The following is a 9,131-nucleotide window of genomic DNA, read 5'->3' on the forward strand; positions in this document are numbered from 1 at the left end:
TGCGAATTATTTCAAAAAATATACAAAAAATAATTGCCCCTTATAAAATAAGGCAAGAACAAAAAGATAAAGCCTTTTGTGTTTAATTGTTAATATTTTTTTTAAGTTTTAATTTTGTTTTTTATTTTATTTTTTTATTACCAAAAAGATAAAGATGTGTGCTATTTAAAACAGTGAACAAAAATGTCAGTTGTCATTAAAAAAAAATTAAAATGACGTCTGAACTCAAAAACGAATGACATTTATCACTATAATGTCAAAATATAACATTTAAATAAAAAAATAAAATCGACCTGTTTAAGAATTTTTTTGAAAAAACTGCAGAACGGTTCTAGCCCCACTAAAAATCTTGGGCGCCCTACCTAAAAATTGTTTCTAGCTACGGGCCTGGATCGACCCAAAGGTTTTTGGGATAAAAATATGTTAGAAGGACTGTTATAAAGAAAACTAATACAAAAAAGTATAAAAAAAACATTTTCTTTAATTTGATGTTTGACGTTTTTTGTATGTTTGTAAATTACATATTAACTTATTAACTTAAATGTGACGTAGTGGATTTTTTAAATATTTTTTTGGACTTAAAATTTATTCAGCTCTGGTATAAAAATTGTGTAAACTAGTGTTATTATTGTTTTGTTTGATTTTATGAATGAGCTGCTTTTTTACTGTGTGATAACATGAGCTATTATTTTTTCTGTGCATTTATTATTTTTACCTCTTATTTACAATTTTTTTCCAATACTAATTTCTTATATGTATACTGTTTCTATTGCGTATTTGAGCTTACCGTTTTTAAGACCGTTAATATACGTTTTTCTATAAAATACATCGTCAATCACAACGTATTTTATAAGTACTTTTTATTTTATAAAATACTGTTATCTGGGCATTTTTTCAATTTTGACAATTCTTTTTATAACAATTTTTGAATATAGCGAAATTTCTTGTCAATATTCAATATTAGTGTAATTAATTTTTTTGAAGACGACACATGTTTTATAGTTTGAAACTCTTGTTGTCGCTAACAGTTAGTAGTATAGTATAGTACTATAGTACCGAGCATTTAATTAGTACCGATTCATAAACAAGTTTTCTAAAATTTTGTATAACCTTTATTGGCATATAAGTAGTCTATATACAATACTCAAAATGTACATTATTGTTCATATATCTAAAAATGGTAATTATTAAAATAAACACTAGATGGACCTATTGGAAATCTACATGAAAGATATTGTATTATTATCACGGCCGCACAGCCGGATTGTGTTCACTTGAATTTGGAGACATTTCAACCATCAGTCCGTACTTTGAAGGTGCACTTGGGGTGTTTTTTCTTAAATGTACTTGACGTGTGAAACCCGACAATTTTCTGTGAACGCCTCATCGAAATATCTAAAGAACTATCAAGCTCGTGTCACAATTTTGGCCTTGCATAGCTATAAATCACCGCCAAAAATTCCCACCGCACGATTTATAGCTACGAGGAGGAAGTTTGGTTATACAGGGTGCGTCAGAACTCGCGCCCCTCAGGAAAATTTTAATTAAAATAAGATAGAGCTTAATCCATATCTGGTGGCGAATTGACAGTGACAGAAAAGACACTTGGAGTGCGCCCACTTGGTTAAGATAAAAAAATACATGGGCGTACTTTTTTTCTGTAAAAATTTTGAAGACAAGGATTGTTAGGAATATCATTTTTGAAAATTCTTTTCATGCGTTAACAATTTAATAATTTGTTCATCATTCTTCATTTTATGTACGAGTACCTACTTATTATAATTTTTTAAAGAATAACAATGGTTTTGAAATATTATTTCATACGACGCCTATGAACAATATTTTTTTTAATGGTCAACATACGTTTAGTGTCAAAATTCAGTCATTTTTGAAAATGTCAGTTCGCCACCAGATTTGGAACAAGCTATACCAGGAATATGGAATTTTGACATTTATTTTTTCATATTTTTATGTCTATTTAATAATACTGATGATCTTTTATACAGGGTGTCCCAGCGAGTTGAAAAAGTTCATTAGTGACCTTTAAATGGTAAAATTAAATTTTTTTTATATAGGACATTGATAGATACTAAACTAGTCCATCGCCTAAAATTATTTTCAACTATACAGCGTGTCTCAAAAATAAGTTACAATACAAACTTGTGTTTTTAAATGAAACACCATATGTTTTTTAGCGTTTTTGGATGTAGATTTTTATGACAATGTTTTTAAGCTAAACTTTTATTGGTCGATTTTGCTTTGTTTTAAAAATAAGACGGTTTTTTTTGACGAAAACATGCACTTTTTAAACATGCACTACACAAAGACTAAGACATCTAGAAATATTTTTTTTACTACTGCAAAGAAGAAGGCACAAGCTATAAGGTTGTAACATTTTTTTAGTGTTGCATTTGCAAAAATAAAAAAATGAAGACGTTTGTTAAAAGTTCAATGACTTAAAAAATTTAAATGGAACACTCTATTTATTGTTTTTGCATTTAAAAAATTATTAAATTGTCTTTCTAAAATTATTTACTTTTAGGTGTTTATAATCAATAACTAAAAAGATAAGTAATGTTAAACATTAAAAAAATTAATTACTATTATTTCAGTAGCCAAAAAGTGCACAGTTGCACAAGAGATGGAAAAAATATCACTTAATAATCACATTTGTGTTAAACTGAATCCATTATTCTTTATTTTTACAATAAAATAATTCGAATTTCAGTATCTATATCGACTTTTATAATCTCTAGATAAATCAGCGGATAAGTGATCCGTGGTGGAATTACTATGATGGCCATAGCATCAACAATACTCAGATATTGATAGGTATTGTTGCTATAATTAATATTAAATGTTTTACCTTTTATTTATCAATTCTAGACATTAAAAGTTTATTTTTTTAGATAGATAATTTATCAATCTATTAGTTGCAAAAATAAAAAATAGGGTGTTCCATTTAAATTTTTTAAGTTATTTAACTTTTAACAAACTTCTTAATTTATTAATCTTTACAAATGCAAAACACTAAAAAATTGCTACAGTTTTAAATTCTGTGCCTTTTTCTTTGCAGAAGTAAGAAAAAAAAATGTTCTAGCTTTCTTAATTTTTGTGTAATAAATTTTTAAAAAGTGCATTACTTCACAAAAAAAGTTTTATTTCTAAAACTAAGCGAAATCGACTAATAAAAGTTTAGCGTATAAATCAATTAATTAAATTTAGTGTATAAATTGCAATTTTGACAAAAAAATTGGATAAATCAAAAACAAAACAAAATTTCCTTTACTAAGTACGATCACATTTTTTACATTACTTTCATTTATATTATTTATTATTTTCTGGAAATAAATGATTTAAAAAAACCGCTTGGTTCCATACTTTATATTCAGCCTGTATGTGTAGAATATTATTATTTATAACTATATTATTACCACAAGTACTAACGGGAATATTTCGAGATGAAATTAGTGCAAAATCAAATAAAAATGACTTGAATTTCCTCATTAAGAAACATCAATAAAGTAACCCAACATCATATTCTTCTGTCTTTTTTGAAAGTCAAAAAAATGCAAAACACTAAAAAATTGCTACAGCTTTAAATTCTGTACTTTTTTTTTGTGTTATAAATTTTTTAAAAGAGCATGTTGTCGTCAAAAAACACGTCTTATTTTTAAAATTAAAGAAAATCGACTAATTAAAATTTAGCGTAACAACATTGTTTTAAAAGGCTACATCCAAAAATGCCAAGAAACATACGTTGTCTCATTTAAAAAAAGACAAGTTTGTATCGTAACTTACTTTTGGGAGATGCTATATGGTTCAATGTCCTATACAATTTGTTTTAAAATTTTACCACTTAAAGGTCACTAATGAACTTTTTAAATTCGCTGGGACATCCTGTATGTTTTTTTTTTATAATTGTGTAATAAAAGTACAAAAATTTGGCCAATAAAAGCCACAAATAACATGAAACAGATTTACAATTTAAGATACAGCTTCCTTGTTTTTTTTTTTCTAATAGCCTGGAGGAAAAAAACTTGGAAAATTATTTTTTTAGCAGAAATAGAATCAGTGAAAAATATAAATTCTCACTACTTCGAAATTTTTGTAGATAGAATTTTTTAACATTTTTTCCATGTATCTTTGGCGCAAGTCCTGGCGCACTCTGTATCTAATTACAAAGTAAATATATCACAAACATCTTAGTCCTTGAACAGTCCAGACCGCAAGCCTACCACACCAAACACACAAACAACGCTAAATTAGATGTTATCGAAAATTGGTCCTCCTGAAAGACTACGATATGTGCTTACGGCGCGGCAGTCCTGTGAACCCGGTGCAGGATCACCTCGCCCGTACTCGAGGTCGGTTCGTGGTCCTCCGGTTCACAGCGACACTTCAACACCCACTGGACTGACACTGTTATCAAACGGGAGACTTTGTCGGTCTTCCAGGGCGACGCATCCGTCCAGAGGTCCTCTCCAGGCTCCAGGTACTCCGGGAGAAGCTCGGAGACGGCCTCCTCGGGCTGCGGCCCGTCGCACACGAACTCCACCTTGACGGTGGTGCTGAGCGAGGGGGCGCATTGCATCCCGGGGATGGGACACAAGCCGCAGTATTTCGGCCGGAAGCGCTTCCGGCTGCGACAAGGCCCGAAGCGGAGGTACACACCACTGCTGAGGCGGTGGGTGGCCTTGCATTCGTGGCCCCGCTGAAAAAAACAACTTGAAAATCATATTTTATTCGATTTCAGGGAGGCTCTAAATGAGCACTTCATGCGGTCCTGACCGAGTTTTACTGCCTTCTTGGATGATTTATCGCTTAATTATTCATAGCTTCCTCAGTTTTTAGCGGCTTTCCCTTGAGGTAAATGCGGCACTCCTCCCTGTTGACTAATGTGTACAGTGTGTGCCACAATTTTCATAATTAATGGCGTCTAGGGTTACAAATTGCACGTTAAGGACCCGAAAAAACAAATTTGCGACGCTAATTACGTTTTTAGTTTATTTAGGCTCAGCATTATCAGAGAAAGATAAATGCTTAAAAAAAAAGTTGAGAAATTAAAAATACACAAAAGTATAAAAAAAAAAACTAAAAATCGGGAACTGTTTCACTGTTTGTTATAAGGCAACATTCAATTTATTTCGTTCATGAGAAACAATTCAAAAAAAGGAAAAATATTATGCGCAAAGATCACAAAAGTGACCACTTTTATGACCAAATATCATGAACTAAAAATATTGTTTTTGTGCTTAAGCGTTTTACTTTTACCATGACATTTACCAATGTTGTTTATTTCTTGTTTTTTTGGTTCTTTAGCAATTATGAAAGGTACATTGTAGATCATCAAAATTGGACATTTTTGCACTACTAGCTGCACTATTTAAATTAATAAACATTTTCGAAAATCTCAAAATAAATTCTGATGCTGACGAGGGATGTTTTTTATAATTACATTGCAAAGCGTCCTGTTTATTTTGATCATTTACTTGCTAGTTATAGTGTTGCTCTTTCGAAGTAAATGTGAGTTTATGTGACTCAGCTATAATTACTTGCATTCCTAGTAACATAATAGACTAGGTACTATGTTACCTACACAGAAATTTCTTTTGTGTTTTTCCGAAACTTACCTTTTTGGAATATTTAAAAATTGTTTTTTATATCATTCATATTTTTGAAATTTTCAAGCTTTAACTCTTAAGGTCTTAGATTTAACTTTCGGATTTATCGCATATTTGTTTTTCTTGTTTTTAGCTTAGTTATTTTCGAGATTTGTTTTATTCTTTAATTCGAAAACAAAAATCACTCATTTTCAACATCTTCAGTTTTTTCAGGTTTCTGGTTGCACATATGATTTGCAGATTTTAATTTGATTTAAAAAAAGTGGAATACTATTGATTTTTTTCTCTTTTTCGTTTTCTTCTAGTTTTTCAACTCTATTATTTTAACTGGAATGCTTCATTTTAGAATATTAAGATTTTGGTAGATATCAATTTTTTTTTATTTTTTCACATATTTTGATTTATAATTATTTTTGTTTTATTATAAAATTGAAATTTTTATTCAAAAATAGGTTTTTTTTTGAATTAGATAACTTTCTTAGTTATTCAGGCATACTCTTCTCTTTTTTCTCTTTTTTGGCTTTTTTTACTTTTTTTTAATTAGACAACTTGCTTAGTTATTTTTTTTTTCACGTAATGTTTAGATTTTTTGAAATCAGTTTTTTAGACTTTCTATTTAAAATTTGCAAATGTATCCTATTATATTCTTCAGTTTTTGGTTTTTCGGTTTTTTAAAATGTTATGCCATTTACGGACTATGTATTTTTTAAATTTATTTTTGATGATTTACTTTTAATAATTTTTTATATGCATTTTTGGTTTTGAAACTTTTGTAGTAAAATTAAAAGTCTGAAATAACAATTTCAAAAATTCAAATAAATACATGTTGCATAATTTTAAATTTTTTATAATAATCTTTATTGTTTTGTTGTTTTTACTGCAGAAATTGCTGTAGATTTTCTATCAGTTTTTATAAGCTTTTCTTTAACAGATTTTTTTTTAAATCAACATTCTCAATTTTTTTATTATTTCCGGATATTTAAGGTGTTTTAATTAGTAATTTTTTTAGTGTTTTTAGAATTTTAGATTTTGGTAGATATTGTTTAATATTGTCATTATGCAAATTATCATTTTTTTCATTTTTTTATTGTTTTACTTATTGTGATTTATTATTTGTTTATTTATTTGTTTTGGTATAAACTTATGATGTTTAAATTTTTATTTAAAGATAAATATGTTTCTTTTGAATTATACAATTTTCTTAGTTATTCAGACATCTCAATAATGTTTAAACTGTTTATATCCTTTACAATCAGTTTTTTAGACTTTCTATTTGCAATTTGCATATTTATCGATTTTATTCTTGATTCTTGATTTTTCAGCCTTCTTTTTATTTTATATATTCTTAATGTTATTGTAAACTGTTTGTATATTTTTTTCTTTTTTGGTTTTCAAATTTTTTTATAGGTATGCATTTTTTGTTTTGAAACTTATACAGTGAAAATAAAAATAAAAAAAATAAATTAATACGTGTTGCATAATTTTTCATTTCTTATAATAATTTTTATTGTTTTGTTGTTTTTTGTTGTAGCAATAACATTCTCAATTTTTTCTGGAGAGTTACATTGTAGGTTATCAACATTCGACATTTTGCACTACTAACTGCACTAGTCAAATTAATAAACACTTTCTAAAATCTCGATTACTTTTACTTTAAAATACTATTAAAATATACAAAGGGAAAAAAATAATGGAGAAAGAGAAAACTAGGACACATTTTGGTCTAAATGTAGCATTATAAAATGTGATTTTAACATAAGTTTCTTTTGATTGTTAGAGGAAATGTCATTTCAATTAAAGCTCGCGTGTCCTTGGCACATTTCGTATTAATAATTCATCACGGAGATCGATACAAAAGCTCAGACGACGAATTAATATCCCATCGAAGTCGTCTCAGGATCATTTCCAACTTTCAAAGCTTTGTGCCTGAATAATATTTAGAAAAGTTGCATACCGCAAGAAATGTAAGCTTTGAGTCGAATTCTTTTCATAAAATATTTGAAAGCTTGCTTTCAAGCTTTAATCAAATGTTTGTGCTTCGATTCTTACTCTGAGATGGTGTTGGTTCTTGTGATGGACGGTGGGGGCGGCCTCCTGGCACCTCCTCGTCTGACATATCCTGATTTCCGTGTCCGGAAGACACCTCGCGTTCAAATTGGACCTCCTGGAGGACAGCCCCGCGCCGCAGTCGGTGCTGCAGGCCGACCACCTGGAGAAGGCCGGCTGGCAGGCCGGGGGTTGCTCTGCTGGAAAAACAGAACACTTCCATTAGGGGATTAATTGTCAGAAGGTGCGAGGCGAAAAAATAATTTCACTCCATTATGTTTTTTTAACAATTACCCTGATTCCGTCTCGCTTAATTTGAATACGTGCCGGAGAGAGACAAAGGTCGCGAGCTTAAAGCGCAATTTCCTGAATTTCTGTCGAGATTTTCATGAAAATTAGGAGCAATTTCGGCGTTTTATTTAAGCCCGTTTACGACAAGGTGGAGGAGGCGAGGGCGAACTACAATGCTGAAGTTCCGAGGACGGTTTTGTGCTAGTTTTATTGCCGACGATGTAATTTGTGTGGATTATTCGGTTCGGTTTGGGGCTTTACATACCAGTTTGGCTGTCGCACATCCACTCACGGCAGCACTGCGAGGGGACGTCCACCAAACGGGGGTGCTGGCAGTTGCCCCGCGGCGAGATGTGCTCCTGGGGGCACAGCGACGAGCATCCGTATGTCCCGTTCTGCAAAACAGCCAATTTGCACCAAATTATAATCAATTACTGAAATAAATCGTTCAAAAAAAGTAAAAAAATACTCATTGAGAGACTCAAAAACTTGTATGTTTTATGCCTAAATTTAGTATTTAAATAAAATGTAAGCTTTACTGAAGTTTAATTATCTGAAATATTAAATATTAAAAACTTTTAATTGCTAGTTTTTTTCTCTTCTGTTTTTGTTACACGGGGTGATCAAAAATTATGAAAACAAGCGTTTTTTTATCACTTGTCTTCAGAAAATAATAATTAGTAAAAATTAAAGTAAAAAAATGTGATCGTGTTTTGAGAATGAAATTTTATGTTTTGTTCTTGAGTGATTTTTAAAAAACGGCAGGCGCTGTAGAAGTTTTATGTGTGGGTCAATTTCAAACATTAAAAAAAATAAATTAAATGGTTTTTAATTTAGTATAAGCTGACGATTTTAGAATTTTTCTCCATTTAAATCATACTTTCTTTGGGCTATATTCAACTTTGTTATTTTTACTTTAGACTTGAATTTGGCAGGTATTAGTTTTTTTGGTTTATCTTTTATTAGAAATTATTGTTTTAAAAATAGTTAAAGTTAAAAGATAATAATAAGAGTTAATAAGATTTAGTGCATGGTCTCAAAAAAGACAATGCCATTATTGTAATGTCACAAATCAGCAAATGAAAAAAAAATATTGGCAATATTTTTTTAAGTTTTTAATATCTCAGAAATGACATTCATAATAATTATTACCTATAACAAATTAGTAAA

General features: G+C 29.8%; 1 protein-coding gene across 2 annotated transcripts in view; it reads right to left on the reverse strand.

The window, feature by feature from the left end:
• Positions 1 to 4,063: 4,063 nt before the first annotated feature.
• LOC123014574 (CCN family member 1) overlaps positions 4,064 to 9,131 on the reverse strand; it is a 45,314-nt gene continuing 40,246 nt past the window's right edge. Inside the window, exons 5-7 of one of the 2 annotated variants that reach the window (XM_044413764.1) lie at positions 8,227 to 8,356; positions 7,674 to 7,867; positions 4,064 to 4,714 (exon numbers count right to left, since the gene is read on the reverse strand). In XM_044413764.1, the coding sequence (XP_044269699.1) occupies positions 4,313 to 4,714; positions 7,674 to 7,867; positions 8,227 to 8,356 (726 nt within the window). In that variant the 3' untranslated portion in view covers positions 4,064 to 4,312. Of the gene's footprint in view, positions 4,715 to 7,673; positions 7,871 to 8,226; positions 8,357 to 9,131 lie in introns of both variants that reach the window. The other variant, XM_044413763.1, reaches the window with a different exon arrangement.

This window comes from Tribolium madens, unplaced genomic scaffold (genome assembly GCF_015345945.1).
Source record: "Tribolium madens isolate multiple individuals breed KSU strain unplaced genomic scaffold, Tmad_KSU_1.1 Scaffold_97;HRSCAF=244;Tcas5.2_LG3a, whole genome shotgun sequence".
In the NCBI taxonomy this organism is placed as follows: domain Eukaryota; kingdom Metazoa; phylum Arthropoda; class Insecta; order Coleoptera; family Tenebrionidae; genus Tribolium; species Tribolium madens.